The 15363-nt window shown below is 55.3% G+C and overlaps 1 protein-coding gene across 1 annotated transcript in view; it reads right to left on the minus strand.

Annotated features, from left to right (window-relative positions):
• Positions 1–730: 730 nt before the first annotated feature.
• The window catches only part of MTHFS (methenyltetrahydrofolate synthetase), a 162575-nt gene continuing 147942 nt past the window's right edge, over positions 731–15363 (minus strand). Inside the window, exons 2-4 of the mRNA XM_056114446.1 lie at positions 4344–4469; positions 3284–3545; positions 731–2541 (exon numbers count right to left, since the gene is read on the minus strand). Coding sequence (XP_055970421.1) covers positions 2300–2541; positions 3284–3545; positions 4344–4457 — 618 coding nt within the window. The 5' untranslated portion in view covers positions 4458–4469 and the 3' untranslated portion in view covers positions 731–2299. The remainder of the gene's footprint in view (positions 2542–3283; positions 3546–4343; positions 4470–15363) is intronic.

Raw genomic sequence — 15363 nt, forward strand, 5'->3', positions numbered from 1 at the left:
CATTCATTGCTCTTTGCATCATTAGCTCCTAAGGGTGACCCTGCCTTTTCTCAGGGGTAGTACACCAACTTCAAGTGGCTCTTTCAGCCTTGGCCCAGAGGTAGCAGGAGAGGCCCAGTAGATTTCCCCCAGAACACAAGCACCCCACTAATGACTCACCCCTCTACCAGTCCCAGCTCATGATCCATTGCAAGGACGCCCCCTCCTCCACCTTGCTGTGTGTGTGTGTGTTTGTGCGTGTGTGTGTGTGTGTGTCCCGTCTGCACTTCCATGCCTGCTGGCCACTCCTCCTGGCCCCTGCTGCTCACGCAAAGTAGCTGTGAAAGCAGAGTGTGGAAACGGGGCAGGTCACCGAGGTGCCACCGATGCCGATGCTAAAAGTAATGTGGCCTCTGACCAAGATGCAGCCTGGACCGAGAAGTCACCCCTCACCCTGTGCCCACCCTGAAGGGAGCCTGTCACCCTGTTAGGTCAGTGTGGTTGGCCCTGCTTCTCTCCTCTGCCCTCAGGGTCATGCCTCCAAGAAATGTGGCCAGGACTGTCTCTGAGCTGCATCTGATACTGCTCGTGGAGTGGGTCGAGGTGTTGTGCTCCCCTGGAGGGCATGCCTCGCCACTTCTCTGCTGATAAAACCGCAATGGCTCTGGTCCCGGAGATGCTTACTCTAGATAGATCCACCCTGATTTAATAAGGCCCTGAAAACAAACAAGGGAAACTTAATTTGCTCACAACGAATCATCATTTTTTGGGTTGCCACATAAAAAACGATGATCTGGAGAGGCAGAGCAGCCAAGGTGCCCTGGAAATGCTTGTCACTTAGTGTGGAGGTTGGGAAGCGGGTACAGTTGAGGGCCAGGAGGATGCAAGCGGGCAGCACCTGGGCCATGGGCACAGCACCCTCCCTCCCCCGAGGTTACAGATGGACAGAAACAAGAGGCGTGCTGGCTCCCGGGGTCGCCAGGCTATGGCCAGGACAGGTGGGAGCTGGAGGGCACAGTGAGGGTTACAGGGAACTCTGTGCCAGGTATCCCCAGGATGCCTGCCCCAAACAGGGCGCTGCAGGCCCAGTGGCCACACGAGTCACCAAGGAGGATTCACTGTCCCCAGGTACTAGCTGAGCTTGGGAGGAGGGTCTAGATGGCTTAGGAGGGAGGGGGACATGGCAGCATCCTGAGGTGGTAATATACCGCTTCAAATAAGAGCCTCAGGGGGTTGGCTGGGCCCCAAGAAGCCATGGGAAGTAGATGAGGGAGTTAGTGATGAGCTGGCACGGAGCTGCCTGCTGCACCCCAGAGAGGACAGCATAGGCCCCACCTTGCCAGATGCCCAAAGAGGGGGGGAAGCTGGTTTGGGGTCCCAGGGAACGGTGCACTACACCTGTGGGGGGAGGGAGGAGACCCCTCAGCTGGGGCGGTGGGAGAGACCAGCACCTCCTTAAGCAGTTACCAGTCCCACAACAGACTTGGGGTCCCTCCCCCTCTTCTGCTCCAAATACCTTGCAAAGCTTGTGCCTCTTAGAGCACATGACTTCCCAAGGCTGAAATGTCAGCAAAAGACCAACCATTTTTCATGGCTGATGAAAATGTCTAAGGAAGAAATTGGACATCATTTAGTACAGAGGCCCAGGCTCCCCTGGGGCTGTGCAGTGCCAACCCCCGCAAGTATCGGGAGGCCACTGCCCTCTGCATAGCCCAGCCAAGTGCCCTCTCACTCCATGACCAGGGTGATGGGGTGGGAGTCCAGCCAGGGGATACGACTGGACCCTGAACCACCAGCTCTGCACTCTACGGCCTTTGAACCTGCAAGCCACATACCCACCCTTTCTGCTGCAGACTGGCCAGGAGTGAGTGCCATGGGGCAGCAACCACGAATAGGGTATCTAGGCAGGTGAGGGTGTCCAGGTAGCAGGTGAGGGCACTGGGTTGGAGGGGAGGATGTCCAGAAGGAAACAAAGGTGTCCAGGAGGTGAGGGTGTCTAAGCAGGAGGGTATTCGGGCAGGAGGTGAGGGTATCCGGGCAGAAGGTGAGGGTGTCCAGGCCCAGGTTTGACCTGAGTCCCAAGGCTGTTCCCAGGTCATTCCAAGGGGAAGGGCACAGAGTTGACCGCAGGCAGTACTCAGCGCCAGGGCCCCTCAGATGACAGGAGATGATGCTGTTCTGGCCATGTCTCCATGGGATGCAGGGCCCCAGCGACACAGCAGAGATACCTGGTCGCCTACCCCACGTGTGGAGGGCAACATGGCTGTATCATGACAAAGTGACACCGGAGGCTCTGTTGGAGGTGGCACGATCCGGCCTGTCAGCAGGTGGGAGATGCAGGATCCTCATCGAACAGCACTTCGTCCACCCGCATGTCACCCTCATCCACGGGGACGTAAGGACACACCTGCTCGCGGAAGGCCAGGGCCAGAGTGTAGGGTGCGGCCGGCTGTTGGCCAAGGCAGCGCCGCAGGAAGGCATCGTAGTAGCCCTTGCCCCGCCCCAGCCGGTGGCCTTGTGTGTCGAAGCCGAGCCCCGGCATGAAGATGAGGTCCAGGCCTCCTGCGGGGTAGGGGGCAAGAGTCAGCGTCCAGCCCATGGTGCCCCATTCCCGGACTCCCAGAGATGCCCAGCAGGAAAACACAAAGGCAGGGCCAGGCTGCAAGCCCTTCGCCCACCCATGCCTGCCGCTGGGCACTCAGACCTTCCCAGATGTGGGAGACAAGGAGAAGCAGAGGGAGGAGTCAGGGGAAAGGCACAAGCCCCAGCAAGCAGGGACTCACACCCTACCCCTGGACCACCTTGTACGCCCACCTTGGCCCGAGAGCTGATTTCACCTGCAACGGACTGAGTCTCACATTCTGCACCATACGCATGGGGATCCTCCCTGCACCCCAGCCCCTCCCCACTGCTTCTCCTAGAGTTCTAGAGACAGGGTCTTGGAAACAGGACATGCATGGGTCCCCTTGTTACCATGGGGCAACACAAGGCACTGAGGCTGACCCAGTGACCAGCGGCCAGCACAGCCGCGCCCCCTGCTGTCCGAAATGGGGACTGCACAAGACACCCCAGTGCAACAGAAACTAATGTAATATAAGCTTGTAGTTTTATCTGACTTTGAGACTTAAGAAAATGCAAAGAACAAACCCCAAACCCCGAAGCAGCACTAAAGTAACTTCAGTGTCTTTTCTGACACTGGATCATTTCCCAATAGCTGCTGGCACAGTGGGTGAGACACAGCTGCGGGCTGACGCAATGTCATGTCAGGGGCCAATGTCAGGTCAGTGCCCAGCACGGCACTCACCTGTGGACAAGGCTTCCTCGCGCACCTCGTCATCGCCAGGCTGCTGGATGTTCCAGGAGGTTCTGGGCAGGGCGGCCAGCTCATCCGGGGAGGTCAGTCGCACCATGTCCATGTGGCTGCTCCCAGGCTGGTAACGCGGGATGAAGCAGGCTTTGCCCTGCTGGAAGATGTCGTGGACAATGGCCCCCGTGTCCACCTCATCCGGCATGCTCAGGAAGATGGAGACCCTCCTGGCCTTCTGGTACTGGGGGTGTGAGAGCACCTGTGAGAGGGAGGGGGATCCTGGAACCAGTGCTCCATCTCCATACCAGGGCCCTCCCCCATCTGTCAGTCCCACGGGCCTGTGTGTCCTCAGCTCTGCCCAATGCCCCTGCATGACACCCCTCCTCTCCCAGTGTGAATGCGCCCCTGCGTCATATGGGACTGCACCCGTGCCCCCTGATGAATGAACACCCCATCTCATTCACCCTCGTTCAAGATGAAACTCTGTGCCCACCCAGGCTCTGCTTCTGGACTTACACACCATGGTGTAGTCTGGGGGCATGTGGCACGGGGACACCAGCTATACCCGTGGCCCCCCTCCCTGAGGTCCTCTGCGGACACAGCTCAGAGAATCGCGGGGCTGCTGCACCCGCTCCACAGGAGCCCGGAGCACCTGGAGGAAGACACGGTGCAAATGGGGGAAGTCAGGTGCAGCTCCTCTGTCTCAGAGTGAAGACATGCACGGAACCACGTCTCCGTTACACTCCAAGTGCTGAGTCTGTGAGGGTGTCGATAGGGTGTCATGCCTTCCCCAGCTGCGGGGATTTGACGCTAGACCCAGGAGAATGCGGCGTCACAGAGCTGTCGTGGGTTTCCTTCACGATGCCAATTTCTGCCCTTCTCTCCTTCACGCTATGCCTGTGAGCTGGGAGCCCGAGCACTGTGTGCACTGGAGAGCTCGCCCAGTCCCGGGAGTCCGGCCTGCAGCGTGCGCGCCCCCACCGACGGGACGTGCGCGTCCACGCGCCTCGGGGCCGCGCCCGCGCACTGGTGGCCACCCCTGCTCACGCGGTCGCACCTTCTGCGTCAGGAGGTGAGACTGGCGTCGGCGCTCCTCGGCGCTCACGGCCCGTAGACGCTGCTTCAGCTCGGCCCGCAGGCGCTGCTTGGCCCCGCGCACCGCCGCCGCCATCTCCGCACGCCGCCGCAAACTGTTAGCGGACGGAGGAAGCCGCGGGGACGGGGCGTGCAGATGGGGGCGTGGTTTCAGGACGGGGCGTGGTTTCTAGTATAGGGGCGTGGTTTCTAGTATAGGGGCGTGGTTCTAGTATAGGGGCGTGGTTTCTAGTATAGGGGCGTGGCTTCTAGGACGGGGGCGTGGTCTCTTGCCGGAAGAGCGTGGTCTCACGGGTCCAGTGGAGCGTGCTTCTGGGGGCGGGCCTCTGGGCAGGGGGGCGGGGCGCGGGGCGTGGTCTGCCGGTACGGCCTGGGACGACGCGCCCACCCTAGGCGGGTTTCTTGGGGCCCAGGTGTGCTGCTAAAAGTGAGGGTCCCCGCGGCGGTGACCCTGACACCGCGCAGAATGACGGTGTTGCGAGTGAATTTGCGCGAATGCGCGGGTCTAGGTCAGTAACTTAACGGGCGAAGTCGAGCCCAGCACCCCCCAGACACAGAAAAGCGAGTGGGAGAGAGAAAAGGCACAAAGCTCCCTACCTCAGCCGCTGGCGATCATGTCCAAGTGTACCTGTGCCTAACGCCTGGAGCTGGGCTGGCGCTTCTGCGAAGCCAGAATGAGTAAAGCAGTCGCAGGTTAGGGAACAGGCAAGGACCCCGAGCCCCCAGAGACAGCGGGACATTACTAAATTCTTCTACATACTTTATTTATTTATTTATTTTTGCGTTTTGGGTCACACTCGGCGATGCACAGGGGTTACTCCTGGCTCTGCACTCAGGAGTTACTCCTGGTGGTGCGCAGGGGACCATATGGGATTGTTGGGAATCAAACCCGGGTTGGCCGCGTGCAAGGCAAATGCCCTACCCGCTGTGCTATCTCTCCAGCCCCTACCTACATACTTTTAATTCGCATAGCGTTTTTAAAATATTGCTGAAGAGATAGTCCAGCAGGTCGGGCGCCTGCTTTGCATGCCGGTGACCGCCCGTCCTCCCATAGGACCCCCCTGCTCGCCAGGAGTAATTCCTGAGTGTAGAGCCAGAAATAACCCCTGAGAGCCCCCGGGTGTCGCCCAAAAAACAAAAGAAAACAACTTAAAAATTTTTTTGCTAAAGAGATAGTATAGCAGGTGATCCATGTTCAGTTTTCTGGCATCTCATATGGTCCCCACACCCTTCCCAAGTAACTGCTGAACACCTGGGTGTGGCATAAAAAACAGCCCTGGGGAGAGAGAGCTCAGAGATCAGGGGCACATGCAAAGCACATGCCAGGACGTGAGTTTGAAGCCAGACCATCTTGTGGCCCCCAGCCCAACCTAGGGCCAAAGCAACCCCATATCTTGTTTTTTTTGTTTGTTTGTTTTTTGTTTTTTCATTTTTGGGTCACACACGGTGATGCTCAGTGGTTACTTCTGATTCTGCACTCAGAAATTACTCCTGGTGGTGTTCGGGGGACCACATAGTGTGTAAGCTCTGTCTCTCCTGCCGCTTGCATTTGGTCTCGGGCCGCTTCCCTCACCCCAGGGAGGCTGATGGTGATGGATAGGCAAAGGAAGGAATGAGGGCCAGACTTTCTCTCTGTCTCTGCTTCTCTCTCTCTCTCTCTCTCTCTCTCTCTCTCTCTCTCTCCGACTTCATTCTCCTCCTTGCTTCCCCCTCATTTTCCTTCCATCCTCTGGATCTCACTCTGTTCCCCTCCGCTCTTACAGTCTTAGTTTATATAGCAATCCAAGGGCAGGATCCCAACTAGGGTGTGTTGCTTTCTTCTTTCCTCAGCTAGCAATCCACTTAAATCACTTGATCACTTGACTTCCCAGTTTCTCATCAATTTGCTCAACAGGCACCAGTAACGTCTCCATTCGTCCCTGTCGCGTACTAGTGTAGCCCAATGGCGTCTGTTTGTTCTAGGAACACGAAGACCCTCAAACTGATCACTAAATAGTAAATAGTTGTAGTAAATCTACTTCTTAAATCTACTTAAATAGTTGTAGTAAATCTTCTTCTAATATTTCTAGCAATGTCATTCTGTATGAGCACAGTAAGAGACGTAAAGTTAAGGTTTGGTTCTTCCTGAGGACATCTCACTGTATATTCCAGACTGCAGTCCTCAGGCCAGGTTAGTCTTTCTAACCTCAGCAGGGTCCTGATCTCATCATTACTTTTGGGTCATAACAACATTTGTCCATGTTAATGCCCTCAACTTATAGTTGAGTATTGTGATGCTTTGGTCTGGCCCATTTTGATGCCAGGGTAGCTCACAGCTTGCCCTGAGTCCATTCAGTCCCTCTTTGGGACCATGCTTTTGGGGTGCTAGGAACTAAGGGCAACTGAGTCAGGAAAGCAGATGCCCAGGAGTAAATACTATTCGGAGTCAATCAACTCTCAAGTTACAAAAGCATAATATTAACTGTCTTCCTGTGTCCATACAGAAAGGACATTGCTTTAAGACATAATTTATAATACAAGTTCAGTGTTCTTAGAAGGATCTGATCTTACAAGCTAACAGAATCTGATTAGGAAAAAAAGGTGATTAATTGGTTGGGGAGGATTGCACAGAGAAGAGTTTACAGATTAGCACAGAGGAATGGGAGTGAGTTGGGAGCACTGTGATGGGTGTAACCCAATAAACCTAAGCTGCCTGTGGCAAGAGCGAAAGGCCAAAGCAATGTCTTCCTACAGTGTGGGATGCGGGGGATGGAACTCGGGTCAGCCATGTGCAAGGCAAATGCCCTACCCGCTGTGCTATTGCTCCGGCCACCATAACCAACCCCATATCTTGGTACCCTAGCACTGAGCTGCCTAAATGGTTGCCAGGTATTATGAGTGGTGGTCTTGGGTCCCCTTGAGAACTGCTTGGAAAACCCCCTCCATGCCAAAAATACTCCAAATAGGAAAGAAGTGAGACTCTTGACAGACCTTTTTCTAAGTAAATAGAAGTCTCCCTCCTATGGATTCTGTCACAGGACAGGGTGATAGATATCCATCTCAACAATATGTGCTTTTGTTCATCTTGTTATTAGGTGTGTATGGTAAGATACGACTGAGGTTTATCAACGGTGGTGATAAGAGATCTGCAATGAAAGGCAAGACCCCTCTGTGCCCTTAGCACCACTGGCAGGTATGTGCATTCTGGGATATGTGCATTTGGGTTTTTTTTCCATTAATTGGGGGTTCATGTGTTCTGGGTATGTGTTTTTTGGGGCACTGCTATCTCCTTTGACTTATGTTCCCTAGCTGACCCTCTGCTAGCTGTTCCAGGCCTGCCAAGTACCTGCTTCAGGGAACCGGTTCAGACCCTTCCTTCCCATTTTTAAGTCAGGCTCACGATGGTGCATGAGTACCTGGAGGAGGATTGGGGAACTCTGTATCTGTGTCAGCCATTGTTGATTAGTAACGACTGTGCATAACCTTCTTTTTTTTTTTTTTTTTTTTTTGCTTTTTGAGTCTCATCCGGCAGTGCACAGGTGTTACTCCTGGCTCTGAACTCAGAAATTACTCCTGGTGGTGCTCAGGGGACCATATGGGATGCTGGGAATTGAACCTGATCATCCCCGTGCAAGTCAGACACCCTACCCGCTGTGCTATCACTCCAGCCTGTGCATAACTTTCTGAGTCTATGAACCTGCCTTACTTGGAGGGTGGGGGAAATCACATGCCCTCTGGCATCTGGGGGTGTATGTGTGAGAAACCCTCCCCCCAGTGGAGCACACAGCCTCCAGGTAGAGGAGGGTGGACCCTGGAGGGGGATGGAAGGAGGGTGGGCCCTGGAGGGGAGAGTGGGACCTGGAGGGGGGTGGGAGGGTGGTGGATTCTGGAGCGGTGTGGGGGGGAGGGTGGGCTCTGGAGGGGGTTGAGGGGAGGGTGGGCCCTGGAGGGGTTGGCTTCTCCTGCCCTACAATAGTGTGGGGGACAGAAAGGGACTCTGGGGGCCAGAGTGATAGTACAGCAGATAGGGCATTTGCCTTGCCTTGCATATGGCCAACCTGGATTTGATCCCCGGCATCCTTTATGGTCCCCTGAGCACTGCCAGGAGTAATTCCTGAGTGTAGAGCCAGGAGTAACCCCTGAGCACTGCCAGCTGTGACCCAAAGAGCCACAAAAAAAACAAGTGGAGGGGATGCCCCAGCCCGCTATGCTCTTCTATCAGCAGCAGGCTACAGAGAGAGAGCCTTATTCTCAGCAGACTGTGCTGGGGCCTGGCATGGCAGTGACATCCTGAGGATCTGGGGACAGGGGCGGGAGGAGTCTCGGGGTCCTCAGCAGAGCCATGCAGGAGTCAGCCAAGAACATCCAGCCGTGCCATCATCCAGTGTGGGTGAGAACTTCTTCACAAATCCTTCTCCCTACTCTGAAAGGTGCCTTATGGGACAGTGTCTTTATGTGTCCAGCATTGAAGCCCTGTGCTCTAAGGGTGGCTCTGAAGCTGCTGTGAAGCTAGTGGATATCTGCCACTGTTGATGGAAGTGCCTGTGACACTGGGGTTCGGGGATGGAGAGTGTCCCAGAAATCACAAACCAGCCAAGCGAGCCCAGTTAGTGGGTGATTCACTGCTGTCAACAGCAGGCCCCATGCAAGGCTGTGTGGGCCAGAAGCAAGATTGGCACTCACTTCCTCTGCTTTCTGGGACCTCCCTCTGCTCTGCCCACTGTGGACCCCAGCCCCTCCCATCACCAGGATGCATCCCAGAGCCACCTCCAGACCCTCCTATCATTGAAGGCCCTTCCACCTATATTGCCACCCACCCATACACTGTCCTACACCATGCCCCCCACATCCATCCATCTACCCACCCACCCACTATCTTTCCACCATTCCCCCCACAGCCAGCCAGCCAGCCAGTCACCCATTCATCTGTCCAACCACCTGTTCAATTTGTGTTTATGGGGGCTGGAGCTGTAGCACAGTGGGTAGGCTGTTTGCATGCAGCGATCCAGGTTCGATCCCTGGCACCCCATATGTGCCCCCCCTCCTCGCCCCAAGCGTTGCCAGTAGTAATTTCTGATTGCAGAGCAGGAATAACCTCTGAACATCGTTGGGTGTGACCCCAAAACAAAACAAAAACATTACCAAGTTTATGTTTTTGAAGCATATGGGCATGTGCTAAGCAGTCCAAAAATGATTGGGTGCCCAATATTACTGAAATAGTCCCATAATAAGTGCCTAGTTGCTTGGTACTATGAAAGAAAATGACTGATGTGACAAAGGCATCCCATTTTAGGTCTTTAACTGGCCACGGGCAGGGCCAGGCCGGGGTGGTGACCTTTGAACTAAGGTCCAAGGGATGGCACAGGAAGAGGGCTGGCACTGAGCTCTTCCGAGCAGAGGACAAGGAAGCGCACACAGACTCTGTGGAGGGAGTCCAGGGCCCAGGGGGCTCAGTAGTCCCGGCAGCCCCAGCCCCCTCAGCGTTGGCAGAGGAGCACAAGGGAGCAGATGGGTGAGGGTGGACGTGGGGGAGCAGGTGTGAGAGCAAATCGTCCCTTGCACATAGCCTGCCCCCTGGAAGCCCCCAGCACAGTGGCACACCAGCTTCTCCCATGCAGGGGAAGCACGGAGTAGAAATAGTTAATAGTTAAGCACAGACTCACTGAGCCACAGGGTGGGGTGTTGTTGGGCGAGTCCTGCCGGCATGGTCAGCATGGGGGACTGGGAGATAAGTGGGTACCAGCACAGCAGTAATACCATACTCCCTTTTCATTGCAGTGCAGAGGTAGGATACATGTGTACATATGTGCATGTGTGGGTGCACACATGTATACTGTGCAAATGTGCATATATGTGTACACACTCATGGCTAGCTGACCCCCATACCTCCACCATACACCTACTGGGAAGCTCCTTTTCCCAGGAATCTCTTTCTTCCCCTGTGTCTGCCACGGCCCCACAGCACTGCCTGCATGTGTGGGTTCGTGTGCGTGTGTAGAGAACGGACCAGCAGGAAAGCCACACTTGCAGTCCGATGAACGCACAGAACCCTTGGCAGGAAATGGAGCAACTGTGGCTGGTGAACGGAGCGTTGTCCCATGCTTCCTGTGCTGGCCGGAACCTGGTTTCCTCCAGGGGCTATTCTGGTCTTCTCGGTTTGACTTAGCATCTCTCTGAATGATGGGGCCCCACCGACGTAGCCGACGCACCTGAGTCTCTATTAGGTATGAGGTACCGCGTGGCCAGACTGGAGAGTCTGTGGGACTGTTTGGTGACAGACACACACAGTCTGAGTGTGAGGAGGAGGATGTGGAGGAGGAGGGCCCCAGATCCTGAAGCAGGCACTCAGGGCTAAGGATGGAACTTCGCAGCTGCAGTTTCCCGGACATACTGACACAAGGGAGAAACTTGTGAGACTGGACGGGAGAAATGTGGGTCAGAGGGGCCACTTCCCGGGATGTAAGCTCTGCGGCCCCGCCTCAGGACCGGACTTGACGCTTCCCCTTCCCTGTTCAAGGCCTTCGGTCCTCAGACCTTGTCCACCCGCGTGGACAATCCGGTCTGCCCAGGGCAGTTTTGTTGTTGTCCCAGGAAGCCCTGTGGGTCAGGCACGCCAACCAGTCGGCGCACATTCCAGGACAGCACTCTGGATCAGCCATCAGGAAGGTTCCGGGGTGAGCACCTGCCTCTGCTGCGGCTCGCTGCCAGCCACGGCTCCCCCGACGCTGGCCACTGCTGCTGACTCAGCACCGCCTGGCTGCAGAGTCAGCGGGCGGAGCCCGGACGGCAGCTCACCGCCGCCGGGTTTCTGCTCTGCTGAGTTCAGGGCAGGTCTCCAGGGGAGGAGCCAGCAGGGACCCGGACAGGGGTGGGACGGCCTGTCCCGGGGACGCCCTCTCTGCCCTTTGGACGGCGGACCTCCAGACCCAGGATACTGCTGGGGTCTGGGAAGTCGCTGGTCCCTGGCCGGTGAGTTTTCAGCACCACACCCAGGGCTTGACGACTCTGCATTCACCGTGTCCCCACCCACATCCTGGCCCCGCCTCTCCCGGGGATCTCCACCCCTGTCTGTCTCCACCGCCTGCAGACTTGTTTCTTCCACCACTTCTCCGGAAACTGAACTGACTTCTGAGCCAGTGAGCTCGGGAACGTGAAGTGAACCACCCGAGGGTGCTGTCCCCCCCCCCCCCACCCAGCGACTAGGCGGAGCTGATGCAGAAGCTCCCCTCCTGGCCCAGCCTGGGAGTCCCTGAGCCTGGGCGCCAGGTGTGGGCATTGGCCCCCATCTACTGCCTGGGAGACCGTGGCTCCATTCCCAGTGGCTTCCTGGTGAAGGGTCCCCCATATTTCTCTCTCTGCAGGAGCTTGGCCAGCTATGTGGGTGCCAGTAGACTGAAGCGAACCCCCAGCTGTACATCCAGCGGCTTGGCAGGTGGCTCCTCCAACTCGGATGTGGCCAGGAGATCATTTACAAAGGGGCGGGGAGGCCCTGGACAGCTGCAGCCACAGCCTGGGGGGTAAGGGGCTGTCCACCTGAGCACGCTAGGCTGTCTTGGTTGTGGTCACTCCTGATTCCAGCCTATTTTGAAGATCATAGCGTGATCCGTGGCCCTATTCACCCCATAAAAACTTCAAAGTCTAAGGAAGGAAAAGCACAAGATCAGCGTCCAGCGGCGTCTCTTCGCCACCCACGCTCCTGGTGGTGATAGTGGGGGCTGAGTGTTTGGGGCTGGCGTGCACGCAGGCTGACTTCCTGGGGACCTACTCTGAGTCTGCCCCCAGCCCAGCAAGAATGGGCCTCCTTAGTTCCATGGGCCACCATCCAGTCATGCAACCCCACGACCCTGGGACCCCCCCCTCACACACACATTACCACACCAGAGCTCCACTCCCTTGCCCCCCAGCACAGCAGTCTGGGAAGTTCCCTTCTGGTGGTCAGGACTTGTGTGGGTCTCCAGGGGCCAGACTGAGAGCACCTGGTCCTTGATGGGAATCCTATGCCTTTGAGCCTTCCCTCTCCTCTGCAAGAGCGGTGTGCCCGTGACATCAGTGCAAGGAATGTTTTCCAGAGTGTGCTCCTTGTGCAGTGTGCAACCTGGACAGCAGGATGCCATGGCTGCCACGGACAAACTGGCATTTGGCTGCTGCCCAGTACGCAGAGACCAGCAGGGGCCTATCTAGGTGAGGTGTCCCCTCAAAGGTGGCAAGTTGGGTGGTTCTCCCTGTCATCACTCTATGCCTGGCTTTCCAGTTGGATGTTGTTATACAGACAGTGCTGCTGGAAATTTCTTTCTTTTCAGTGTTTGGGCCACACCTGGTGATACTGGACTGTAGGGAATGCCGGGGATCAAATCTGGGTCGACCAGGTGCAAGACAGTCGCTCTGCATGCTGTGCTATCTCTCCAGCTCACTGCTGGAAACTCTTGCTTGCCCCTGGGGCAGGTGTTTTGGGGATCTCTACTACTAGAAACACAGCGACCAGGTCAAAGGTAACACATGTACACTTTAAGACCAGTGCCTTCTTCTGTCTTTGAGCCTCACCTGAAGGCTCCAAGTCTTTGTGTTGTTGAGTCCTGGCCTCCACTTGGTCTTTTGTGTACTTGGCAGGCCAGCCACATGCCTGCCAGTGACTTTAGCTGTGGCTAATTGTGTGTGCCCTTACTCATTAACGATTGCAAAAGGCCATCTAATATAGCCCTGACCAGACCAGGTGACACCTATAACCACTGTTTACTGAGCACTTATTTTTTACCCTGGATACTTTGCTGGGTACAGGCTGTTTTTCATGTAATCAACCTAATGGAGAACAATTATCATCTCTCTTTAGAGATAGCCATGGAGGCTGAGAGACAAACAGCTCGTCCCAGTTGCCTCTTCGCATCCTGTGCCCACTGCCAAGTGCTGGAATCCACAAAGTCATGAGTAACCCATCAATGGCAGGCTCCGGGCACAGGTTGCTGCAGGCACTAACTTTCAGTTGCTTCATGATGTTAAGTGAGGCAGTGCTAGAGCAAAGACAGGAGGCAAGAACTGATTCTGGAACCCAGGGCAGGAGCGGAACCCAGCCGTAGAAGAATATCACAGCCTCTGGGACCCAGTAGGGTTGGAAGCCAGGACAGTGACCCCTCTGTGCCTTTTCCATCCCATCAGCTCCTGCCACATTTCCCAGCGACACACAGCTGAGCTCAAAGAATGAGGATGCTCGTCAGGCAGGTTTGGGGGCCCACTGACCAATTCACACCTTCATTTCATACCCAAATGATAAAAACACAACATCAAACTTCAGGAAAACAACTTTTTGATATATTCAGAAAGGAGGTACATGAAAGGAGGCTGATTAATTTCAGTTCAACTAGTAATGTACTATTGCAGAAGTAGAAATAAAGGGTTTTAAGGGTGAATAGGAGTTTGATAGAGTGAGCAGCTGAGAGTATGTGCACAGGGTCATGGAAAGGATTGGTGATTAAATGTATGAGGTGGGGCTGGAGCAATAGCACAGCGGGGAGGGCGTTTGCCTTGCACACGGCCAACCCGGGTTCGATTCCCAGCATCCCATATGGTCCCCTGAGCATCGCCAGGGGTGATTCCTGAGTGCAGAGCCAGGAGTAACCCCTGTGCATCGCCAGGTGTGACCCAAAAAGCAAAAAAAAAAAAAAAAAGTATGAGGTATCAGAAGAGAGTCTGTGAGCTGGCATCATAAAACCAGAGACCCTTACAGCTATTCTAAGATGCTTCCTTCCCTGATGGTGGCTAAGAGAGTCCTCAAGTATAACCCATGGTCCCCATGTCCTCTGAGGTCATCTGCAAGGTTGAAACTATTTTCAAGGGGCTGGAGTGATAGTACAGTGGGTGGGGCATTTACTTGCATGTGGTTGATCTGCATTCAATCCTCAGCATCCCATATGGTTCCTGGAGCACTACCAGGACTAATTCCTAAGTGCAGAGCCAGGAGTAACCCCTGAGCATCGCCGGGTGTGACCCAACAAATAAACAAACAAAAAGTAAAACTATTTTCAAGGACTGAAGAGATAGTATTGGGGTTAAGGTGCATGCCTTATGTCGTGGTTGATCGGGTTTGATCCCTAGCACCACCAGGTGTGGTTTGAAGGCTCCCAGAACACCCTGGGTAATCTTGGCCTCTGGTACCACCTTCTCAGACCCTAGCTCTGAACTGCAGGCCAGGTAGTGAAGAAATTCTTGATGTACAAAACAAGTATTCACAATAACTCAGGCCAGCGTGACTCAACTGAAGGTTGAATGACTTCCAAGGAAACCGTGGGCTTCTCACTTATATCTAGATGAGTCCCGGTGAGGAACTTTGGAGAAGACATTTCCCCTCACCTTGCATCTCTGGGCCAGGGACTGGGCTCTGGGGATCAGGTGTTCCTGGGGCCACACACCGTGCATGCGTGTCTCTTCATGTCTGTGTCTGAGCGTGCACAGGTGTGTCTGAGTATTCGCGGTTATACAGGATTTTTCTATGGGTGCTTCTAGTCTAGTTTCCTCTAAGAGCCTTCTCTGACAGGAACAGTGCTGCTCCAGAGGATGGAACAAGCATCTGGAGCTGGACTTTGAGCTTGAAAAGGTGAAATGGGGTGGAGTGGGACACTGCGGAGCAGAGGTGCCTGTTCTCATTTAGAGAGCGCTAGGAATTCCTCTCTGCCCAACTGGCGATCAATCCATGTTTCCTGGAGTTTCAGTCAGTACTGGTCCCTGCGGGGTAGCATGGGGATCAGACCCTCCCTAAATCCCGGAGCCCGGGCGAAGAGTTTAGTGTTAACCGAGGCCAAGCGGATTAAGAGTTGTCCTCGCCCCGCCCCAGAGCGCCTCTCCCCGCCTCCTCTTCTGGTCCAGCCAATCATCGCGCGCTGCGAGTTGTGACCCCGCCTTCTCCCAAGGTTCTACCCTCCAGCGGTCACGCCTCTCTCCGGACTGGCGACGGGGAGCGAGCCCCGGTAGGTGGCCCCGCCCCTTCCCCGGGTTTTGACAAATGGCCGCGCGTA

This window comes from Sorex fumeus, unplaced genomic scaffold (genome assembly GCF_029834395.1).
Source record: "Sorex fumeus unplaced genomic scaffold, SorFum_2.1 ptg000024l, whole genome shotgun sequence".
In the NCBI taxonomy this organism is placed as follows: domain Eukaryota; kingdom Metazoa; phylum Chordata; class Mammalia; order Eulipotyphla; family Soricidae; genus Sorex; species Sorex fumeus.